The following is a 24245-nucleotide window of genomic DNA, read 5'->3' as shown; positions in this document are numbered from 1 at the left end:
GGTATAATGATGAGCCACCTCAACCATGCAGACAATGACAACTCCTCAGTGATGGGAGAGCAACAAGTGGGGAGGAGTCTGGGTCCCCCATAGCACTGAACCTCTATACCAACTGTGGAACACCTACCTCAACTGTTACTAAAGAAATAGCTTGTATCTTGCTTATCGTTATATTCCGAGGTCTTAGGTTAGAGGGTCTAGCATACAACTAGCACATAATTTACTGTCTGGTGGGAAGGACACCTAGAAAAGAAGGACTTACCAGCCGTTCTGCCATGGTTAGGAGAGTGTTCACTGCATCCAGGCGATGACTGATGTCCTCCCAGTATGAAGTCAGGGTAACAACCGGCTTTGTGTGGGCCCAAGGCAAGTAATAATAGTAGTTCCCTGGTATAGGACATTGAGAGTCAGTGAACACTGGACACCTAAACATGTTTATGAAGAGATGTGCAAACTGGGCTACTGATCAATCTGTATACTCGGGGAATGGTTTGGGGTAATTTGGTGTTTAAATTTTATTTGAGGGCAGCCCTGGTGGCTCAGCGGTTTAGCACTGCCTTCAGCCCAGGGCATGATCCTGGAGACCCAGGATCGAGTCCGAAGTCAGGCTCCCTGTGTGGAGCCTGCTTCTTCCTCTGCCTGTGTCTCTGCCTCTCTGCCTCTCTGTGTGTGTGTCTCTCATGAATAAATAAATAAAATCTTTAAAAAAATTTTTTATTTGAAGTAACTGAGGAATAGTTGTTTTGAAAATCTCTCTAAAATACCCTCCTAAACTGAACACACCAGTTTTAGGACCTTGTAGTGGTTCGGGATCATGTGTCTGAACATCACTAATGATCATATAACACGGCCGCAGAATATACAGGGAGAAGAGGAGGTTAGATTGTATGGGTCTGTACCTGCAAAGTGCTGCTCTAAATAAACATTTTTGCCAGAATTGGGGCAAGAAAATAAAAGGATTTTGGATATGTGGGGTTTTGTATTACTGAGAGCCTTATAATGGTTAAGAATTATCAGCCAACATTTTCTAGCACATCTTATATTTTAACATTGCTTGTACAGAATTTAGGTAAAAACTATGGCAATACTGTTGGAACATTCCATCAGAATTTCTTTCTCCTCTCTGTATAGTCTTAAACTATTTGTTGATACCATCAACAAGAGCATTCTCATACTCTGCTTTCTACTATGACTTATTTTATACACTAGAATGCAAACTCCTTAAAAGCAGGGACTGTTTATCATCCACCTTTGTTCAAATACAGCTATTCAATCCACACAGCAATTTGGGAGAAGAGGCTAAAACTGAAGGTTACAATTAAGTGATATCGCTAAGGTCATAGTGTTGGCGAGTCACAGAATGAAGACCAGAAGCTGGATTTTCCAGCTTTCCTGAGCCAAAGTCTTGTGCACTTTCACTACTCAGTCTAAGAGCAGTTAGGGGCTTGGTCAAGTGGAGTTGGGCAGAGCAGGAGCTGATTTGGGGATCTCAGAGTTCAGCAAGTTGCCGTCTTTTGATTTTATAAGACAGAGCCAGTGTGAAAGTTGGACATGGGAAGGGGAATAGGGTTCAGACCCTGGCAATGGACCTGCGACTTCTTGGGTTTGACCAGTCTTGAAGATGCTTGGACTCCAGCCACCTCTCTTCCCCATTCCACCTTTTCTTCTCACAAAGCATATGCTGAACATAATGGCTGCTAGTGGAAGAATATGCTGGGTGCACCCACTGTAAATGCATAAGGAGAGATGGTTAGAGTGACTCTTACCATCAAATACGGCACGGCTGTATTGAGTGGTTGATGCCAAAGGCTTACAAGTCGTGTCAAACTTGTTGCCATAGTTCCCAATGCTGACTTCAAACTGAATGGCCTCGCCAACATCTTGCAACATGGTGGCCGAATGGAACACGGCAGACAGGCTATACTTCCGCCTTCGTTGGTATTTCTAGAAAGTTTGAGCAGACACGAGGCTCAGTGAAACTTCTTTTGCTTTTATTTATATGTGAGTTTCTAGCAGGTGTAATTCTAAACCTAACAATTAGTGTTGCATTATATACCAGTAGAAAATGTTCGTAAAGTTAGCAGTTTCTCTTGTACTCATTCAAGTGGGCAAAGATAGAAGTACCAGGATGTTCACTACAGTGTTTACTGAAATAGAGAATAGATGAAAACAATACAAATGTCTATCAATAGGTCACTGGTTAAACAAAATTACGTTACATCCATAGAATGGGATAAAGGGTTCACCTAAAAATGTCTTTTTTCCATGTTAGCATATATGGGTCTACCTTAAAAAAAACTACTGGTTTACTGTGTATGTGTGTATGTAGGTATGTGCGTATGTGTGTGTGTGGGTGGGTGGGTGTGTGAGGTTGGGAGCTGATCATAGGGTCAACAATGACCACACTGAGGATCTTTCAGCCTAGCAGAAATGACCATGGGCCCTTCTGGCCTTCCTTCATCTGGGCACATAAAATCTCTTGAATCCACCTGCCCCAAATCCTTGCTCAGATGGCATGTCTCCTTCTTTGTGGATCATATCCCCACTGATCTTTGGGTACTTTGCCTTCTTTAGCCATATGCAGCCATACATTGGTTTAAACTGCTGTGTTTCATTATGTTCTAGGCATTCTTCCACTTAATATTGTCTGCATCTAAAGTCTTTCCAGATCCCTGTTGGCACCCAGGCTCTGTAGACACTTGCAAAACTTGGGGGTGAGACTATAGTGGTTATTATACTGTAGCTACATTGGCTACATGTTTCACTAGAGAACTTGTGGAGATCCATGAGTGATAATACTCAAATTGTTTGACAAATTCTCACCATAGCAAGTTTGTCCTGAAAGCCCATAGAGAAAGAACTTCTAGATCTATAGTCCTTCAATTTGAGATTTGGAGGCCACATTGCTATCAAACTTTGGCACAGGATGACTTTTTTGTTGTTGGATTTGCCTTTTTGCATTCCTACCTTGCTACCAATTTGAGGACCATAATCTAAGTAGCAAAGTAATGACATTTTCATCTCTAGGAAGCTAACAAAAATTATTTGATCCCTGTAGGATATTTATTAGCTGATTTTCCTTTCTTTTGCTTTTCATCATACCATGGCCTTTATTCTATTAAATGAATCACAATCACAGATAGATCTTCGACCTTGTATAAGAGTGTGTTTACGGAAGTACTTAGACAATAGTTTCAAAAACATTTTTTTTCTTAAATTGTGGTAAAACACACATAACATAAAATTTACCATCTAAACCATGTTTAAGTGTACAGTTCGGTGGCATTAGGGGCATTCATGCTACCATGTTACCATTACCACCATCCATCCACAGAAGTCTTCCAATCTTACAGAATTGAAACTCTGTACCCATTAAACCTCAACTCCCCATTCCTACCTACTTTCTGTTTCCATGAATTTGACTGCTCTGGGTATCTCATGTACACAAAACATGTAACTGACAGATACAAAACAGTATCTGTCCTTTTGTGACTGGCTTATTTCACTTAGTGTAATGTCCTCAAGGTTTAGCCATGTTGCAACACATGTTAATTTCCTTCCTCTTTTAAGACTGAATAATTCTGCACTGTATTGTTGAAAGATAAACAGGTATATTAAAATTTTCAAGATTTTATTTGAGCAAACATATTGGATTGGGCAGTGACAAAGCAGAAGTGGCTCTGAGTGCTCTACTTACAAGAGCTAGGGGAAAGACTTCTACAGAGCAAATGTGGAGGAAGACAAGGAAATTATTTGATTGGCTATAGCTTAAGTGGTTGCATTATTTGAGAAAGCCTAGATGGTTATTTGCTATTCACTGCCCTTTAGTTTTGATTTTTTAAAATAAATTTTATTAATTTATTGGAGATAGGAGAGAGAGAGAGAGAGCAAGCGAGCATGAGCAGGGAGAGAGGCAGAGGGAGAAACAGACTCCCCACTGAGCAAGAAGCCAGATGAGAGCCTTGATCCCAGGACCCTGAGATCATGACCTGAGCAGAAGGCAGACGCTTAACTGACTGAGCCACCCAGGTGCCCCTGATTTCCTAACCTTCAGGCATTAATAGGTTTACATTCTCGTTTGCTTATATAGGCTGCCAAGGCATTAGAGCCACTTCTGTCTGATGGCGTCCTTGTTTAATAAATTTAGCAGTGTGTATATATTTCATGTTTATCCATTCATCTATTGATGGCTTGCTATCAATGGACTGCTTCTACCTTTGGGTTATTGTCAGTAACATTGCTATGAACATGAGTATACAAATATTCATTTGAGTCCCTGCTTTCAATTTTGGGCATATACACAGCAGTGGATTTCTGGATCACATGGTAATTCTATTTTTAACTTCTTGAGGAATGTTTTAAGAACATCTGACAGTAACTTTAGTTTGTTGTCTTGAAGAACTGCAGGACATTCCACTATTACAAAATTTCCATTTCAGTAAAAGAATTTTTGACATGGTGTCATGGAAACCTCCAATAGGATTTCATCAGAAATCCCTCTGAGTCTCCATCATTTTTGAAAGTCTTTCCAAAACATTGGTTTGAAACCTTAGCTGCATATTGAGTCACCTAGAGGGGCTTTAAAATATACTTATAGCTGGGCCCCACATGCCACAGACTCTGTCTACAACTGTGCATTAAAAAAACGTCCTTACATTAGTTCACTGTCACTTTGGTAGAAAGAATGTTGGAGACTTTTGTTACTTGTCAGGAGTCCCCTTAACTACTCACTAAGTAATAAACTTAATCCTCCTGAATTAGTCATGGTTCAGGAATACTATGGGAATTCTGGGTTTGGTTCAAATTGTGTGAAAATTAGAAAGTAGGGAGTTATTTGTATTAGTCAGAACTTATATATACAGCATAGCTTCTTCTTTGTAAACCATCTGGGATGAAAAAAGAGAAGAGAAAGAGCAAAATATGAAATATAATTTGGGACCAAAGTCAGGGCCCAGAAACAACAATCAACATTTAATCTGGAGCCATCTGCTGATTCAGGGGCTGTAGAGGAGAAATGCCTGAGAAGGCTCTGGAAGGGGTGGGGAATGCCATTTCTGGCTGGGCTGCTTCTGCCTTGCATATGGCCATGATTCTATGAAATCCCCCTGGATTTTCCTGAGCAGAGCTTCAGGCACCTGCAGAAGCCCTGACAGGACCCTCACACTGCAGAGTTGAGCTCTAAGATAATCATTTGGGTTCTGGCCATCATACCTCCCAACAGATCAGCACACACTGTGAGCAAGCTGCTCAAGATGGGGCAGTTCCTTGGACCTTTCTGTCCTACCTTCTGTTCTCAAGAGAGGGGCTAGAAATTGAGTTAATGATCAATCATATTTATGTGATGAAGCCTCCATAAAAATCCCAAAAATACAGGATTCAGAGAGCTTCTGGGTTTGTGAACACATACAGGTGTTGGGAGAATGTTATGCCTGGAAACTCTGAATCCCTTCCACATACCTTGTCTCTTCCATCTGGATGTCCATCTGTAACCTTTATCATATCATCTATAATAAACTGATAAACATTAAGTAAACTGTTTTCCTGAGTTTTGTGAGCTGCTCTAGCAAGTTAATTAGAACCTGAGGAGGAAGTCATAGGAACTTCCAATTTATAGCTGATCGATCAGAACCTGGACTTTCGATTAGCATCTCAAGTGAGGGAGGCACAGTTTTGTGGGACTGAGATCTTAATGTGTCTTTAGGTAGATAGTGTCATAATTGAGTTAAGTTATAGGACACCTAACTGGTGTCGCAGAATTGCTTGGTGTGGAAAAATCCCCGCCCTCCCCCTCATCAGTTGTCAGAAGTGGTGAGAGTGCAGTAGTCCTGGGAGAGTAAAGGAGGAACACAGAGGAGGGAGAAAGAGTTTTTCCTGCTCAGTTGCCAAAGAGCCCTGAGCTGCTTAGAACCAAACCTGGCCTGTTGCTGCAGTTGAGAGACCCTTCGGGAGAAGCCACAGGGCTCAACCTGCACTTCCCTAAGGGATTGGGCAGGTAGAAGAAGATCAAGTGTTGTAATCTCAGCCCTATTCAGATACCTGCTGGCTTCTGGAACCTCTGCCTGGCCACTGAAGGACCCTTGTTTTGTCTTCACCATCTGGGATCTGTTTCTAGACCACCTCCTTCCTACTCCTTCCCAATATTTCTACATGTGACCTAATATCCTTTGGGAGCATTTCATGAGCATGCATTCTGTCTTCTGCTCAATTAGAGCCTCCTTGAATTAGAGTTCTAGACAACTAGAGAATTAGAGAATTAGAGTTCTCCCATTAGTCTGGCCTACATAAGTGCTCAATAATTATTGTTTGAAAAATCACATTCAGATTCTTCTACTACCTGTCCCAGTTGCCACCAAGGTGGCAAGTTGGGCAGTTTACTTTGGCACAGTCTCCTTGTCACTGACCCTTCATGTCCTATGCCTAGTGGTCCCACAGCTACTTTTAAAAGTTGTTACTTGTTACCCCTTCTCAGTATTCTGCTTGATAAAATCATTAATGTTAAATCTAAGAATGGCATTATGGCACCATTGGTATTATAAGTCAAATGGTATTATTTGTGTGTCTGTATACCAGTGGGGATAGGTAGGGGGTTAAGAGTGGAGTGATGAAGAGAGACTTGATAATTTCTTAAAGACTTATCTCCCAAGAGTTATTGTAATAATCTGGCCTTTATAACCACTTGCTTAAGAGGCTGATTCAGGAAAAAAAACAAAACAAAACAAAACAAAACAACAAGACCAAACAAAAATCAATAACAAAAAACTGCCCTAAAATTTTTTATTGGATACATTAATGTAAAAAATTGGGAAAACTGTGACTTAAAAATTCTAAGCAGTTCCTGATTCTAGAAGTAGAGATATGAATTCACATTCAAGGCAAATCATTGCTTTTTTTTAGGAAGATTGCCTGGATAGACCATTAACTATAATATAAAACAAATACCGACCAGGGTTCTTTCACAATTTAAATAATCTGAATTCAACTGTTCTATTTGGTAACATGAACTGGGAAGTACGTGTTTTAGCCAGGACTATGTTCTAATCTAATCTAATCTAATCCAATCTAATCTAATTCCCAACCTAACCTAACCTAATCTAATTCCCTGAGGTTAGACTGATGCTTATAGTTGTTTAAGTTCCTTCCCTAGACTGAGGGTTGGAGAAAGAGGTAATCTATGAAAGAATGTGCAGCACAATATTCTCTTTCGGGGAAGACAAAGGCACTGGCATGAAATCTGTGTGTCTCATGAATAATTGGATTACTCATGTTCCAAACATGCCAGGACTGAAAAATCCAGAATATACTGCTTTGGACTCTAACTTCCTAATATTGTCTTCTTGGGAGTCAATGAACAAGGCCACAGTGCTCTGGGGGAGAAAGGGAGTTTCCTCTAAAGGGAGTGGATATTCTCCTGGTCAATCATACTGAAAGGCATAAATCTCATAACAGGCAGATATGAGACTCCTAGAAGGAAGGAGAAAGCCTGGTTTGGTTGGGAACTCATGGCTGTTAGACATGGACTCTGAGGTGGCCATGTGTACAGGGTAGTGCTGGGGGTAAGGACAGATGGGGAGCTGAGTCCTGCAACAAAGAAGTAGGCTGGAGACAGACAGGGAAACCAACTGTGAGCGATCCAGAAAGCTGGTGTGAGCCCAGGGGCTTTGAAATTAGCCATCTTTAGCAACCACTTTAAGTTACTCATTTCACTGTGTAACCCTACTCTTGTCCCAAACTGGACTTAAAGCTTTTCTAAAGTTGCTATTTGGTTTCTGATGTAATATGGAGAAATAAGAGAAGGGTCTATCCCAGATGAATGGATAAGGAAGATGTGGTATATATACAGTGGAATATTACTCAGCCATCAAAAATGAAGTCTTGCCATTTACAACAACGTGGGCGTAACTAGAGGGTATTATGCTGAGTGAAATAAGTCAATCAGAGAAAGACAATTATCATATGATCTCACTCATATGTGGAATTTAAGAAACAAAGCAGAGGATCCCAGGGGAAGAGAGGGAAAAATAAAACAAGATGAAATCAGAGAGGGAGACAAACCATAAGAGATTCTTAATCATAGGAAACAAACTGAGGGTTGCTGGAGGGAAGGGGGTAGGGGGATGGGGTAAATGAGTGATGGACATTAAGGAGGGCATGTGATATAATGAGCATTGGGTGTTATATAAGACTGATGAATCACTGACCTTTACCTCTGAAACTAATAATACACTATATGTTAATTAACTGAACTTAAATTTTAAAAAAGAGAGAAAGGTCTTTCCCATGCTTGGAATGGAGGGTAAGAGAAGGGAAGCAGCCTGAAGAAGCCTGTTGGGTGGAGGTGTGGAAAATCCAGCAAGGGGCAGAGTGGGCAGAGGGGCATCAGTGAGCTGGCTGCTCTGGCAAAAAATTCAGATTTCTGGAACATGTAAGCTTCAACCTAAGATTCTTAGAAATAGATGGGGGAAGATGTGATATACATACACAAAATGGAATATTATTCAGCCATAAGAAAGAAGGAAATCCTGTCACTTGTGACAACATGGAAGGATCTTGAGGGCATTGTGCTAAGTAAGGTAAGTCAGAGAAAAACAAATCCCATATGGTGTTGTGCATATGTGGAATCTAAAAAAGGCAAACTCATAAAAACAGAGAGTAGAAAGGTGGTTACCAGGGGTTGGGGGAATTGGGAAGATGTTGGTCAAAGTGTACAAACTTGCGGTTAGAAGTTAGATAACTTCTGGGGATCTAATGCAGGGCATAGTGGCTATAGTTAACCACACTGTGTTACAGACTTCAAAATTGCTGAGAGACTGGATCTGAAATGTTCTCACCACAAAAAATTATGTGATGTGATGGAAGTGTTAGCTAACACTATAGTGGTGATCATACTGTAGTATATAAATACACCAAATCATTACACTGTGTACTTTAAACTTACACAGGGCTGTATGTTCATTTATAAAAATATAAATAAACTAGCATAATTTATTTTTAAAACCCCCTAGTAATGGCACAGGATGTGTTGGAAATGATTCAGTGAACAATAGAGACAGGGCTAGTTTAATACTGGGCTATTCATCACATATGTTAACAAATCTGTACTGTATATGCCAAATAATTGACAAGAAAAATGGAGCATTTAACGGTTTCATGATAATAATATTTTGGTATTTATTGCCTGGAGTTAGTAACACTGATATCTGAATTTACTAGGAAAAAACTACATCTGTAGCTCTCTACCACAGGATGATGGGTGTTATGCATAAATTGTCTCCCAAGAGGGGAAAGAGTGGATTTAAAAAAAAGAAGAAGAAAGAAAAGGTTGGGGAGGTGAATTTGGAAGACTTCCTGTTTTCAAGGAAGAATGGGGCTCAGAGCTATTATAATGTGGGCATTAATATAAACATGCCTTCACATGCTGGGAAGCCTGAGATATGCCTACTTCTGAAAGTGGAAATGATTAGTGGTGGGACCTATGCCATTTGGAATGGCTCGTGTGGCAACCTCCCCATGACCACACAATTCCAATTAGCAAATGGGCCATTCAGTTTGGAGGTATCATTAGTCAGTCTCTCCAGTTTTCACTAGGGTATTCACATCACAAAGATGAAGCAAGTCTCGTTACCCCCATCGGACTGTTTTAGATAGATCAAGAGGGTATTAAATAGATCAAGAGGTCCTTGAGCATTCAAGTCTCTCTCCCATTCTGTCAAAGCTGACTCTTCAGTTTCTGGATGTCCCCACTTGTTCAGGCAGGCCAGTACTAGCCATCCCACCACCAATCCTCTAACGTTAATACCCATTTCCATACCAAGCATCATCCACACTTCAACGATTACCTCCACAACCAGCAGGTCATCATTTGAAATAGGCTCAAGCTTTTTGTCTGGTGGTGTCTTTTCAAGAAAAGTGCTTAATTCAACCAAGATTCTGCCTCTGTAGGCAACTCCTTCCCCCTGAAAGGCAACAACACAGGATTATTCCTCTAGGAGTGAACAGCAGCAAAAGAACTCTGTCTCTCTAGGCAGGCTCATTCAGCTACATTTTTGTGCTTCCTCCCCACGGCCCTAACCTCCAAAATCAGTCAGTAACTCTCTCAGTTGGATTCAGCTCTCTGGTATCTGAAAGAAAAGTCGGTGATTTCAGGAAGGATCCCCAGAGAGCCAGGGGAGCCGGGACTGGAAGGGGTCCTGGCCATGACTGAGGTCTGGATCCTGAAGGGGTTCCTGGAGGTGGGGGATGAAGAGGAAGGTACTCCAAGTCTCCCTCACCCTATTAAAGTAGTTGTCTGAGTTTATCTGCGACAACTTGGCTCCTTCTCTCCTCTTTTCAGGAAGAGAAGTCTGCCATACTGGCCACCAGGGGAAGTCTCAGAGGAGCCAGGAAATAAAAGAGGAAGATAGTCTGGGTGTGGCTGAGCATGAAGATGAAGAGCGGATACTCCTCCCTCCATACCTAGTAGCGCTGGCAATAGAATTTTCTAGAGAGGAAGGGAAGACTTCCACCTCCACAGTCAGTCCTTTACCCCTCATCCCTCAGCGTTTTATCTCTACCACAGTCCCTTTCTTGGGGTCCTTGAGAGCTGACTCAAAGACATTATTTCTAACGTGCTGGAAAAAGGATTTCCCATCTCTGGGCCTCCATACCCTCATCTGTATAAAATGAAGATGTGGATTGGATCGGTGATAGTGAACAGTTTCTTCAGGCATGTTACCTCCAATCATTTGGTACATTCCTAGAACACAGTATTGAGCAGAATTCTGAGGCAGCACATTGCTTGTTAGGAAAGAGCCAGCACTAATCGCTGACATTTGCCCTAAGTGCAGGACCAGGGGAATGGCCATGCTATACATTTTTTTTTATGCTATACATTACTAATTGCTGAATTAGATGGCCTCCAGGATCCTTTCCTAACCTTGCATTCAAAGACTTGAGGAGAATGGGACTTCTGTCCTTCAACACTTGATCCATCACATGTTGGGTCTATTTGTGTGTGTGTGTGTGTGCGTGTGCACTAGTTCCTTAGATATGAGACTTAATTATAAGCATTATAAGAAGGAATCACATTAATCAGTGTTTATTAATAACAAACCGTAATTGAGAAACTAACCTTTCCAGTATTTAGCTCATCATAGGGGTCTGGGAATCCTGTGTACTCTCTAGGGCTTCCGTAAAGGTTCAGATAACAAGGCCCAAATGTTGGAACAAAGCCCACCTCTGTTTCTCCTGTATTTGCTGAGAGATAACATCATTATTACATTTTAAGCTTTTAACACTTGATCTATTGAAATAAATATTAGTTAGTAGTTAGCTGAGTGAGCATATTTTCCTCTAATTTGTGAGTTAGTTGTATTAGTGCAAATTATAAGCACTTGTGAGACTTGCTGTATTTACCTTCTCTTATTGCTATAAAATACTAAGTAAAAAACATTTTCTAGATAGCTCAGTTAAACTTATTACAGAAAGATAATGCTATTCAAATGAAAGAATAAGAAGACTTACAAGATGATCTTCACATTTTTGCAAGTTTATTTTTTTTAAGATTTTATTTATTTACTCATGAGAGACAGAGAGAGAGAGACAGAGAGAGGCAGAGACACAAACACAGGGAGAAGCAGGCTCCATACAGGGAGCCAGACGTGGGACTCGATCCCGGAACTCCAGGATCACACCCTGGGCTGAAGGTGGCACTAAACCGCTGAGCCACCTGGGCTGCCCTTTTTGCAAGTTTATAACTAGCATTGTATTAAATGTGTCATTGGTAATTGTTATTAAAAATTATACTGATTGGGGAAGTCACTAAATGATACTAAATGATGTATATCAGATTAACTGTATTTGTTCACCCAAAATGCCACTTGGTCTAAAGTAGTTCCCATTCATAACATTCTCTCTCTGATGAGCATCTAATAGTGCTCCATATTTCTGCTACCTTGTCTTAGCAAGACTATTCCTAGTGCAATGAGGGGAACTGAGGGCAATGTAACAAAATAGGGGGTCAAAGGGAGATTGTAGGTGAAGATGGGGAAATGTAAGGGCTACCTCCAACCACCTGAATGCTCCTATAGGGAAAAAGGATGAATTTGTTTCCAAAAGTAAAGATTACTTATGGGTGCTACAAAGAAGCATTCTTTGTTTCACTCAATATGAGGAAGATCTTTTTGTGAATTAGAGGTGTCAAACAATGGGATATGTTGCCCTGGGGACAGAGGAAATGTTGAGGCCAAGACTTTTAGGATTATTATCAAGACAATTCCCCTATGGATGAGAAATTAACCACATCACCTCTATGGCCCTTTCCAACTCTATGCTTAAATGAAATGAAGAAAGATAAATGTGGAGTGACAAATGAGCAGAATATCCATTAATGAACAGTTGACCAAACTGTATATAAGCACATTTTGCCTTTTTTTTTTTTTTTTTTAATTTAAGGCTCTTCTACATGTGTAAATGGGCTGGGACACTTTTGAGATGAGGTAGGAACCATGCTCCCTGGCAGAAATTAGTTGAAGTGCAATCTCAGTGAAGAAAGCAAGAGAAAATAAAGATTTAAATAATAATATAGGAAAGTAATAACTGACGGCCTAAGTGAGATATGGTAACACCGTAGGCGACCATATTTCACACCTGTTTGGAAATTTCTTGTGAAATGCAAATAAGAACCAAGAATTTTTCCAACAGAGATTTCTCTGGATTGTGCTACCATGTTATCAAATGATCAGGATGAAATAAATGACCGTTATATCTGGACATATGAATTGTTTTGGTTTTATCTGCTCTGCCATATGGAATATGTCAAAGTTGACTAATTTATTATTAATAAGCAGCATTAAGATTTTTCCTTGTGCTAGAATATATGTTGTAAGGAACTAGAGCAGAGATCCACAGTAAGAAAAAGAAGGTACTTCCAGAAGTTGAATCACAGAATGTTCAAGAAAGAAGGGACATTAAAACTCTTGCACCATAGTCATGCCACATTATGGATGGGCAAATTGAAGCCCACAGAAGTGACATGACTTGTCAAAGTTCCTTCAAGATGACAGATTAGGCCCAGATCTTGAGTTTCATAGTTTATAGTTTCATAGTTCAGACAAGGGCACCTTCCAGTACATGACCCATCCCTCTCATCTAGTCCCACCTCATCCCCAGCCTGTACGCATGGGCGACTTATTAAGTTGTTTGTCATGAGTACTTGCTTTTCATTAAACATTTCCAGGGATGGAGACACACATTGTCAATTATGATCTACTGTATGTTATTGTGATATCAATAGCTTAATTCTTTTTGTCCAAGCAAATCTCTTTTCAAGTATTTTAAACACTTAGGCCTGTTGGTTATGCAGTAACATGGAGAGCCTTCCTTCTATGTGTCTGAGTCTTCCTTCTATGCTTCTCAGCACTGTCTCCCGGGAAAGCCAATAGTCTCACAAGCTAAGTCTCTTCCTTCCCCCAAATTTTCCTAACCCATTTTATGCACAATTGTTACATCAAACTTCCAATGAACAAAAATTCATTAGCTGGGTCATCAACCTTTTCCTCGGACCTGCTTTTCAAGCGGTATTTTCCAAACTTCATTCACCTCTCCAAAGCTCCTTTGCATCTTGGATTTCTATAAGGTATTATTTTATATTTTAATTTTTGAACTTTAAATAGCTGCTAATTTCTGACAACATTATAAATTCCTTTGGTAGGTGGGGAAGGATTCAAACATATTTTGATTCCCTAAACACCAAAGGCTAGTTCTAACATAGGGAGCTACCACATAAATATTATTATGAAAGAATGAAGTGTTACCAAATCTTCTAAGTTCATTATAAACCTAAGGACTACTTAATATTCATATAAAATCTGATGATAAGATAATAATAAGATCTATTTTTAAAAATGAATATGAATGGGGCATTGTGTCAGTAACACAAAGGCAGACAATAATGCTTTATATTTGCAAAGCTTTCTCACTTGCAATATCTCTTTCCCCTCACCACACAGCCCTGGGTAAATTAGCATGGCAGGGGTTTTCATGTTTACTTGAAAGAAGACAAACTTTTGTAAACTTCAGAGTCCTCATCTATTTGAGGAACCATAATAATAGAATTGTGATGGTCAAATGTGAGACCACTGAGCAAACTTGCAAAGGATGGCCAGTGCTGTACAAATCAAAAGACATGTTATGATCCCCCCATTTGGAAGATGAAAACCTTCAAGGTACAATCGTTCAGTGTCTTCCAACCTAGAGATCCATGTTCAAAGTAAGGAGCAGTTACTGCATATATTTTGAATAATTGATTTGGTGCCCCAAAACTCTACCTACTGAACATAAACAATAATAGCAGACAAGGTTATCTCTCACAATTCTTACAGTGACACCAAATAGGTTGGTATGCATCTAGGTGAGATGGTAGCAAAGCCTTTTAGCACACTTGCTTTAAGCTTAGCCATGCAGGACAACCATATAGCACAAGTACAAAAATTAATACGCTAGCAAAACTATTTTGAGACAGCAAAATGTCAAAAAAAAAAAAAGGTTCTAAATGCAGTCAATTGAGACATTCTTAGTAAGACAAGAGTAAATAGGAAAATCTAGAAGATAGGAAAATTACAAAGCATAAACCTGTATATGACGCAGCCCCAGATCCCGAAGATGAGAGATCTATATAGTAAAAATATGACTGGTTAAACAAGAGAAACATGGGCATTATAACAGAGACAGTGAAAAAGTTATCAAATCCAATATGGTAAGTGGTTTAGCAACACTAGAAAAACCCCAAATTCAGACCCAAATGACATGACCCTTTTGTTATTTACACAAATCTCATCAGTTAAATGCAAAACAGCTCAAACCTTTGGGATAACTGGCAAAACCACCACCCATTAAATAACTCAGATCTCTCCAGCTCTAAGGCAGCAAGGCACCTGAGAAGAGGGAGCTTCTCACCACCAAAAGAGGCCTGGTGAAGTTACCAACATTCATGTTTTTCATAAAATCTGCACTTGTTTTAGGTCTGACTTAATTGGGACCAAGGCCAGAAAATCCAAGTTAATTTAGTCTGAGGCTTTGCACATAAGGGCTTGTAGTTTATGGTACATTATTTGTTTCCTTTTTTTGGTGGTGATGGGGGGATGTCTGCTGCATTTTGTTATTTTGAGACTCTTATCAGACTGATTACAGGGCCTTCAGGGAGAGAAGGCCTCAGAGACAAGGTTGAAACCTGCATATAACAATTTCTGGTTTTAGTGCTCTGGATGTTACTGCTGTATCACTAAGAAAATTGCTTATACCAATATGTCTTGAATAATTACCTCCAAGTAATTATCGAATGACTTCTTGCCAATGATAGATGAATTTAACTCATTTTGGCCCTCCCCACCCACATGGTTTTGGTATGATTTTTTAATTACTCTATTTTTTACCATTATGATTTAATCTAGCCTTTCTGTCTTGATTCCTCACTTGATAAGAAGAGGCTACCAGCAGGCCTACTCTCTCTTCTCTTCCATTCCTTCCTCCACTTCTAACCTCTATGTTTTGTACTTTTACATTGCGATGGGCAATAGCATTTATATTCTGTTCAGAGCTTTGGCTCTAGGGTAAAAGAAAAAAATTTTAAAAATCCATTACAAGTGCTAACAGTATAGCAGCCATATAAATACTGTCTCTGCAGAGGAAAGGAAAAAGTTGTGACTACATTTCTTTTGCTACAGATCCAGTCATATGTTCCCCTTTGCCACTTAGCAGAGGATGTGCAGATGGGATCTTTTTTAGTTTTTAACATTTGTTTAGAATAATGGCCACATGGGACTTTATATCTGAATTATGCCTTTCTGTTCAGTATTTTGTTTTTCTTGGAATTTCTAGTTGCCTTTTTTTTCTTCTTAAGAGAAGAAATTTCTATTTTCTTCATTATATCCCTAAAATCTTTCAGATTCTTATTCATGCTATATTGCTTGAATTAATATATTTTTTAAAAACCTATAAAGTTCCCTCTTAAAATGAGGATGAGATGAACCTTGAGTTTCTCAAGACAATATTTGGTCTCAAATTTTCTCATATAACTTATTCAATATGTTTAATATATTGGCAATTAAAAGAATTTTTGTTATATTTGTTTTGGTAACAAAAAATCAGCTGCTGATATCATAGATATGTTAATTTACATTTTTTCCTCTTATAATCTTCAATTTTCTTCTTCATTTCTTATTATAATTTCTGGAATATGCACAGAATCCTAATGCCAAGTATAAGCAAGCAGTAGTTCTCAGTATGGAGAACAACGAAAAGTGTATTTGTTATCGATGCTTGTTAACATGAAAACAAAATGCACATTATCTTCAGGAGTGGAGTTTATATGGCTCATTGCTACTTGACATCCTTGTTCCTGCTAAAGAAGTCAGTGGAGAAGGAAGTATTATTTTATATTTGAGTGGACTGTTGTCAATGCCAATCTAAAAAAAATAGGGTGCTAGCCCTCTGTACTGACACTCAAAAATTTATAAAATAGCTACTGGGAAGAATTTTTGGATGGGAGCAAGAATATAAAGTCTTCAAACTGTTAGTTGCCTCAATTATTAACTACTAATTAACTGTTCTGGTCATCACCAAAACATCATCAAAATAGTTCACTAGGCTCATCACATTTGGCTTTTAAGAAACCAAGTCCAGGTGGCTACTCCAGTTTATTCTGCTTCAAAAATTCTGCACTCTGTCTTGTTTCAGCTCTGCTGAGTGACTTACCTTCCACTTCCCCACCAGAGGCAGCAATTTTAGAGAGGTGTAGATATGTTGTTCCAACAACATCATTTTTAGTAAGACGGTCCCTGTGTAAAAGAACAGGTTAAGGCTTCTACCTATAAATAAATAGCTTCCCTTCAACAATAATAAGGTTGAGTTGGAAAAGTCCCTAGACCTCAGAAATCATCCTTGCCAGTGGGACTCAAGGTTTTTACTGTACTTTAAAAATCACCTGGAAACCCCACCTCTCCTCTCCTGTTCATACTTTTTATTTAATAAAGGCAGGAGTGGAGAACAAGAATCTGCATTTACACAATCTGCATTATCCCAACTGATTTGGACAGATGATCCTCCAACCACCCATTGAGAAACATTAATCAGACAATTCATTTCAACTATGGAAACTATGGTTTGTACACAGAGGCCAAGGAATTTGCTTATAGCCACTCAATACCATTGCCAAAAAATGAATAAGCCAATTATAGGGACATTATATAATGAGTGAAATATAATCACATTACATAGGATAAGTGCACTATCTGATTTTATCATGTTCACACTAATTACTCTGATTTAATGACTACAATGGGCTATATATATATATTTTTTTCTCCTCTAGAGTGAGAAAAATTCCTTTCCAATTCAATTCAAATATTAATTGAGCACCTACTGTATAACAGATGCAGGGCAGCAGAGGGCATTTCTTACCTAGAACCTAAATCTTATCTGCATGGTAGGAACAAGTATTCCCACTAAAACTCAACGAATTTTTCCATGGATATCACAGAGAGTTTGCAAGCCTAACTCATGAAGTGATCTCTGGCTGGACAAACAGTAGGTGTAAAAAACAAGGTTCCTATTTTTTTTTAAAGATTTTATTTGTTTGAGAGAGAGCGAGAGAGAGAGAACACGAGTTGAGGGGAAAGGCAGAGGGAGAGGGAGAAGTAGGCCCCATGCTGAGCAGGGAGTCTGACTCGGGGCTCGATTCCAGGACCCCAGGATCATGACCTGAGCCAAAGGCAGATGCTTAACTGACTGAGCCATCCAGGTACCCCATAAGATTTCTATTAATAGCATCCATCTCTCTGCTTAATGCATCCTCTTCTTTATTCAAAATAGTGGTATATCCGCTCTGAATCTAAGACCCCACGGGAAAGAAGAAAGGTTAAGTATTTGGGAGAAAGATTATGCTACTGTGTAATACTATTATACTGTATTATAGTAATATCACATGTTACATATAATATTATACATTGTATAGTACAATAGTATTAGGCTATAGAAAGACTAATGAAACAGTTTGCATGAGAAAAAAATATTTAAGGATATTAAGCACATGCACAAGTCTTAAACCTTCTCTGTTCATCCAAAAGGATCTAGACTACATTTAAAGAATTCTTAGCTTCTCAGTTATGCAAATACCCACAGGATATGTAACCTAAGATTTGGACCCAAGGATTCCTTAAACAGGGCCTCCCTGTGCATCCTAGTCTACACTATTCTTTGGAGAGGGCACACTAGGTCAGAAAGGAATCACATTTGTAGTGGCCACAGGCAACTCTAGGAAGGCTCAATCCACAATCAAAGCTGGTAAGCCAGAGTAGTCACCTGTGATATATAGGCCCATATCCACATTCCTGAGGTCTCTTGAGGCCCACAGAACACTTTCACAATGTTGTCTGAGGGTCTCAAGTACTTCAATCAAGCTTACACTCACTGGAAGGGGTTTTTTGTCCTCTCGACTCCTCCATGACCCTCAATAAATGGTGATGTCATCATCGAACAAAATGAGACTTACTATCCTCCTCCCAAAGTGCCCTGTTGTCATAGTACCAAGAGGGTGCTAACACAAAAGCCAAATACATTCTGCCAAAGGAAAAATCCTGGAGTCAGCTAGACAGGATGGGGGCCCAACTCAGTCTCTAACCATCAGAGTGACAGTGAGGCATGCATCTGGTCTCTCTGAGCCTTAGTGTCTTCATCTGTAAAAGGAACTAATAATCGTCTCTAACCCATGGAATTACTCTAAAGACTAGTGGGATATTGTAGTTAAGGCACAAGGCACAGCACTTCTTCATACTCAAAAAAAAAAAAAAAAAATGGTAGCTAACTCCAGAATAAACACTAATGATGAGGATGAGGACAGTATTTGCCATTTTCACTCTCAAGGAGTTAAGGACTGCTAACTGAATGCTTCATCCAATTAGAACATTACATTAAGAATGGCCTTATGGGGATCCCTGGGTGGCGCAGCAGTTTGGCGCCTGCCTTTGGCCCAGGGCACGATCCTGGGGACCCGGGATCGAATCCCACATCGGGCTCCCGGTGCATGGAGGCTGCTTCTCCCTCTGCCTGTGTCTCTGCCTCTCTCTCTCTCTCTCTCTCTCTGTGGGACTATCATAAATAAAAATTTAAAAAAAAAAAAAAAAGAATGGCCTTATGATGGCCATCCTCGCTAGAAGGATGATCTAGTCAAAATTTCATTAGAACTTTTCAATGAATTTTCTTCTCATTCAATCAGATAGGTAGCTTTGTCCATTTTCCTTTCTAACCGTAAGAAAATAGCTGTTAGAACATTTTGGTGATTCTTCTCAAGAAATGGTTTGTTTACTCCATTTCAGAAGTCTATTTTGGATAGCCTAAATGCTATTTAAATCCTTGATTTCAAAAAATAAAAAATAAATAAATAAAATAAATCCTTGATTTCAGGACACCTGGGTGGCTCAGCGGTTGAGAGTCTGCCTTCAGGGATGCCTGGGTGGCTCAGCAGTTGAGCATCTGCCTTTGGCTCAGGTTGTGACCTGGGGTCCTGGGATCGAGTCCCATGTCGGGCTCCCTGCATGGAGCCTGCTTCTCCCTCCGCCTGTGTCTCTGCCTCTCTCTCTCTGTGTGTGTGTCTCTCATGAATAAATAAATAAAATCTTAAAAAAAAAAAAAAAAGCGTCTGCCTTCAGCTCAGGGCTTGATCCTGGGATCCGGGATCAAGTCCCACATCGGGCTTCCTGCGAGGAGCTTGCTTCTCCCTCTGCCTGTGTCTCTGCCTCTCTCTCTCTGTGTCTCTCATGAATAAATAAATAAATCTTTTTTAAAAATCCTTGATTTCTTATCTTGCGGGATTTTTCAGATTATTTTTCCCTTCCCTTGTTTACAAGCAATTGAACCAAGATACATGAAGGTTTTCTGCAACAATACCATTATTAATTTTTTTAAAAGAAAACACCCAATTCCAGGAGCAATTTATCACCTCCCCCTGTGACTATGCCAAAGAAGAAAAAAGGAGCAAACTGAAAAGTAAGAGACCATCTAGAGTAGTGTTCCCCAAAATCCAAACACTCAATTCTTTAAGTTTGAATTAATAAGTTTATTTTTTAACTTACCAGTCATATATTGTTAGTTTTATTTTTTCACACATTGAAGGAAACTGTTAAAAGGAAACAGAAAAAAATAGTTATTTCTCAACTTATTCAGTAACTATTAAATTAAGTAGTCTTACTTTTTATTGAAGAAAAAAGTCAAACCTTGATCTGAAGATTAACGACTTGGTTCCACTCAGGATTTGCATTTTTCTCAATTATATTTGTGCAAACCTGTAAAATCATCAAAACACAACTATAGGTATTCAAGATTCTAATTTCCATAAATTCACAACATATGCATCCTAGATTATGACTTTAATAGTTTACTTACTAGATATATACTTAGTAGCCTGGTTCAAGTTTATTTCTCTATTTGGTAAATGTAACATGGGTTTAATATTAATCTTTGCTCCTTCCATGCACTAAAAGTTAGTTTTCAACTGCCAGATTGCTAACATTGGATTAGTGTAATGATGCCGGTGTTAATATTTATTGAGCACTTATTACATACTGTCTAGTAAGCACTTCTTCATTAATGTGTGCACACAGATGGTTAGATCCTGCCCACTAGCCCCTCTCCCTGCTCCCCAAACCAGCTCCTGTCAAAACAGGAAAAATCAAATCAGCCATATCTCTCTCCCCCTCACGTGCCTCTGCGAGTAAGTCCTGACACCCCTGTTTCATGCAGAGACTGATCTCCCCCTGGACACCTCTTGTTGGCTCCTGTCTGATGCATGGTCCTCTCCTGCCTCCTTACTTTCATGATAACCCCTGCGTAGCAGTCTCAGTGAGCTCTCCGAGCACGCTTAGAATGAAGTCCAGACCCTACTCTGGCTGATAAAACCCTGCCTACCTATCTTCCCCCACCCCAAATCTCTCTGACTTCATCTTGTAGCTCCCCCTGGCTTGTGGCACTACAGCCTCAAGGGGATTCTTTCACTGCAGATGTGTCTTCTCCTTGGGCTCTTCTCTTTGCCTGGAAGCCCCCGTCCCCAGATCTTACACCATCCAGGCCTCTGCTCAAATGTTACTTCCTCAAAGGTGTCCCATCTGATAACCTAACGAAAACCCATCTCTCCAACCCCCTGTACAAATCACTTCTTGTACCCCACTCTGTTTTCTTCATAGTAATGGGCACTACCTAAGATCATTAAACTACTTGTTAACTTATTTATTGTTATGCCTTCTACTACAAAGGAAGCTCCATGAAAGCCATGACTGTCTTGCAAACTTCTCTATCCTCAGCATATGGGACAGTATTGATATTTAGTAGGCTCACAAAATTACTTCTCTAATTAATTAACCATTATCAACAATCCTATGAGATTATTATTATCTTATTTTATAGTTAAGAAAATTGACACTGAGAGGTTACGGAAATTGCCTTACCCACCTCTGGAGTGGGTTAAAGTCTGAATTTATTTATTTTATTTTATTTTTTTAAGATTTATTTATTTATTCATGAGAGACACAGGCAGAGGGAGAAACAGGCTCTTTGCAGGGAGCCTGATGTGGGACTCGATCCTGGATCCTGGGATCATGACCTGAGCCACAGGCAGGTACTCAACCGCTGAGCCACCCAGGCGTCCCTAAAGTCTGAATGTAAATTTCACTCTAGGGCTTTTCACCGCCTCCCCCACCACTGATTCTCCTAGGAAGTAACACCTGGTCCATAAGTGTATGGTTTCCCAAATCTCGCTTTCATAAGTAACTGGTTCAACTACATAAAAGATGCTAGTTCTTTGTGCCTACAGCTGTCCATGGTGCATTGTTATTCTATTACAGAATCCCAGTCTTCCATCTTTGACCATCTTTGTGGGTAAAAGTGGTGGTTACAGATGTGTCTACAACCAAGAGTCCCCTGGCTCTTCCCAGCAGAATGAGATGGAGCTCCCCTGACTGCTCTCCAGTTTCAGCAGCTCACTGGGGTCTGGAAAGTGAGAAACATGATAGGAGTGGGCAGCTGGACATTAGGAGAGCCATATTCTACATTTACCAGGAATCATTGGTGCCAGTGAGGGAGCTTGCCTTAGATTAAAAAAATGCTTGGACTTGAGAAGTAATCCAAATAATTCAGTGATAGTTTTCATGTTCTATTCTTTCTGAAGATTGAATTTTTCTAACTTGAATCTGCATACTTTCTGCTCCAAAATAAACTTGTGGAGAAGTCTGCATGTTCTGACTCAGATAATCTCCATTCCTGCAGACTTCCCAGACCATCAGGGGGCTGCTTTAACAAAGAGTAAACAGAAATTCACTCCAAGGAAAGCATGATGCTTTAAATATTTATTTCTAGAGGTGTCTGCATTTAGATCACATACAAACCTTTTTTCCAGCAAAGGAAACTTCTACAAAAGGATCCACTAGGTTTTTTTTATCTGCATTGCCTCCAAATATTTCCTTTACTGTCTGTGAGAAGGCATCATCCACTGGAAAGCAATACGTTACACAGCAAAAATTAAATTTGAGTTTCTTAAAAGGATAGAAATCACTCAGCAAAATTAAAATTTTTCTCCTATCCATGAAGACAGTTTCAACAAGAATTGTTCTCAAAAGTGGCATGCGCTAATAGCATTATAACTGCAGAAATCTTGTCTTAGCTGAGAAAGAAATGTGTTCTCCCCAAAAAGTCAAAAACGAAACAAAACACCAAAAAAAGTAAAAAATAAAATGAAACAAAACAAAAGCATCTTGAAAAATATGCCAATAAATTATTATATTGAAAATCAGTCATTTGTTGAGGGAAAAAGTAGAATAAAGTCCATCTAGATAGGATAAGAGGCCATTCAAAAACTCAACCTGGCTTCAACTTGGAAAAGGTGCTTTAGGTCAAAATGACATAAGCCTAGTTCAATTTTTTTCAGAGAAATTCAAGGAGCTTTGGCATAATCACAAATAACATAACCATAAATAACACATTTAAGCAACTATAAACAGCATCTCTCTCTCTCTCTCTCTCTCTCTCTCTCTCTCTCTAACAAACTCAGAAGCAAATGAGGATCCATTACACTGGTTTGCCAAGGCAGTATAATGTGAGGTTTAACTTATTTACTTCATTTAGGATATTTCTAAGGAGAGATGAGAGAAGCACTATAGGGTGTTAAACAAGTGAGGGCGGGTTCCCAGAGAAAGTAGCAAATCCTGAAGAGACCCATGGCCTATATACAAACTACTGCCACCTGGAGACTTGGAGAGGGGTCCCATGTCCCAGGACCCAGCAGAAAGCACACAGGCTAGGCAGGGCAAAAGGATGCTGGGTCCTTGGCAAGTACACAGGAGTTCTGGACTAGTCTCTATGAGTAAAATCACAGTAAGTGATTCTCTTAAATGCACCCACCTCTTATTATACGTACCCCATAACATCATATTGACAAATTACTAGTTATTGGCACGTAGCAACCCTTTGCTCAGCCATTTTTAATAATTCAATAACAAACACACTTATTTGTTTCAAAAATTTCATATTTTCCTTCGGATGAAAGGAGCTGGAAGTGCTGCCTGCTGGCCTCTCTTCAGTATCCTCTAGAGTAAGGAGAAGCTGTAGAATACTGAGAAGAGGAGAGATGAGCGGGATGGGCCAAACGCTTAAGGAAAATGGATCAGTGACCAACTGGCTGCCCCATCAATCTGCTCAGGTAGCTTTCATGGGGCCAGAAATGGGGTCAGAATGAATGAAAAGAAGTCCATGAAGAAAAACATGACCAATCACTATTCAGAGTATGGTGTTAACGCACGTGACCATGCAAATAAATGGTCACCCTAGGGTAGGATTAAGTCCATACGTACTCTGGGGGATGTCCTCTGCTCGGTAGATTTTAAGCAAGAAGGTCACCCACCGGAGGGCGATGCCAGCAGGGAGTAACAAATTACTCTCCACGTCATCACTGTCATTATCACGATCTCGCTTCTCAGCCTATTGGGGAGACATGATTACAAATGAGACAAGTAGAAAAACAGTGCTTGTAAGAAGCCAGACTGATGCTTGTAAGATGAAACCGACTGGGACTATTTCCATTAGGATTTCCTGTGTTTCAGGCTTAAGAGTTCAGCCACAAATTCGATCTCAAAATTGGTCTGCAAAGTCAAAGCTCATATGTTTCTTCAATTGCAACAACACAAGAAAATAATGTGACCTTTTGTAATTTTATGAGCACTAAATAGGAG

The 24245-nt window shown here is 39.7% G+C and overlaps 1 protein-coding gene across 4 annotated transcripts in view; it reads right to left on the bottom strand.

The window, feature by feature from the left end:
• The window catches only part of MYOF (myoferlin), a 142157-nt gene that overhangs the window by 60628 nt on the left and 57284 nt on the right, over positions 1–24245 (bottom strand). For 3 of the 4 annotated variants that reach the window (XR_013368209.1, XM_077878363.1, XM_077878364.1), the window contains exons 12-21: positions 23868–23994; positions 22407–22510; positions 20244–20312; positions 20103–20146; positions 16729–16811; positions 14608–14646; positions 11108–11232; positions 9837–9953; positions 1767–1944; positions 263–387 (exon numbers count right to left, since the gene is read on the bottom strand). Coding sequence is in view for 3 of the 4 variants with exons in the window: in XM_077878363.1 (XP_077734489.1) it covers positions 263–387; positions 1767–1944; positions 9837–9953; positions 11108–11232; positions 14608–14646; positions 16729–16811; positions 20103–20146; positions 20244–20312; positions 22407–22510; positions 23868–23994 (1011 nt within the window). In the remaining variant the exon portion in view is untranslated. The remainder of the gene's footprint in view (positions 1–262; positions 388–1766; positions 1945–9836; positions 9954–11107; positions 11233–14607; positions 14647–16728; positions 16812–20102; positions 20147–20243; positions 20313–22406; positions 22511–23867; positions 23995–24245) is intronic. The other variant, XM_077878365.1, reaches the window with a different exon arrangement.

Source organism: Canis aureus, chromosome 29 (assembly GCF_053574225.1).
Source record: "Canis aureus isolate CA01 chromosome 29, VMU_Caureus_v.1.0, whole genome shotgun sequence".
Taxonomy (NCBI): Eukaryota; Metazoa; Chordata; class Mammalia; order Carnivora; family Canidae; genus Canis; species Canis aureus.
Note: the sequence above shows the minus strand (reverse complement) of the source record. Positions and strands in the feature narration are given on the sequence as shown.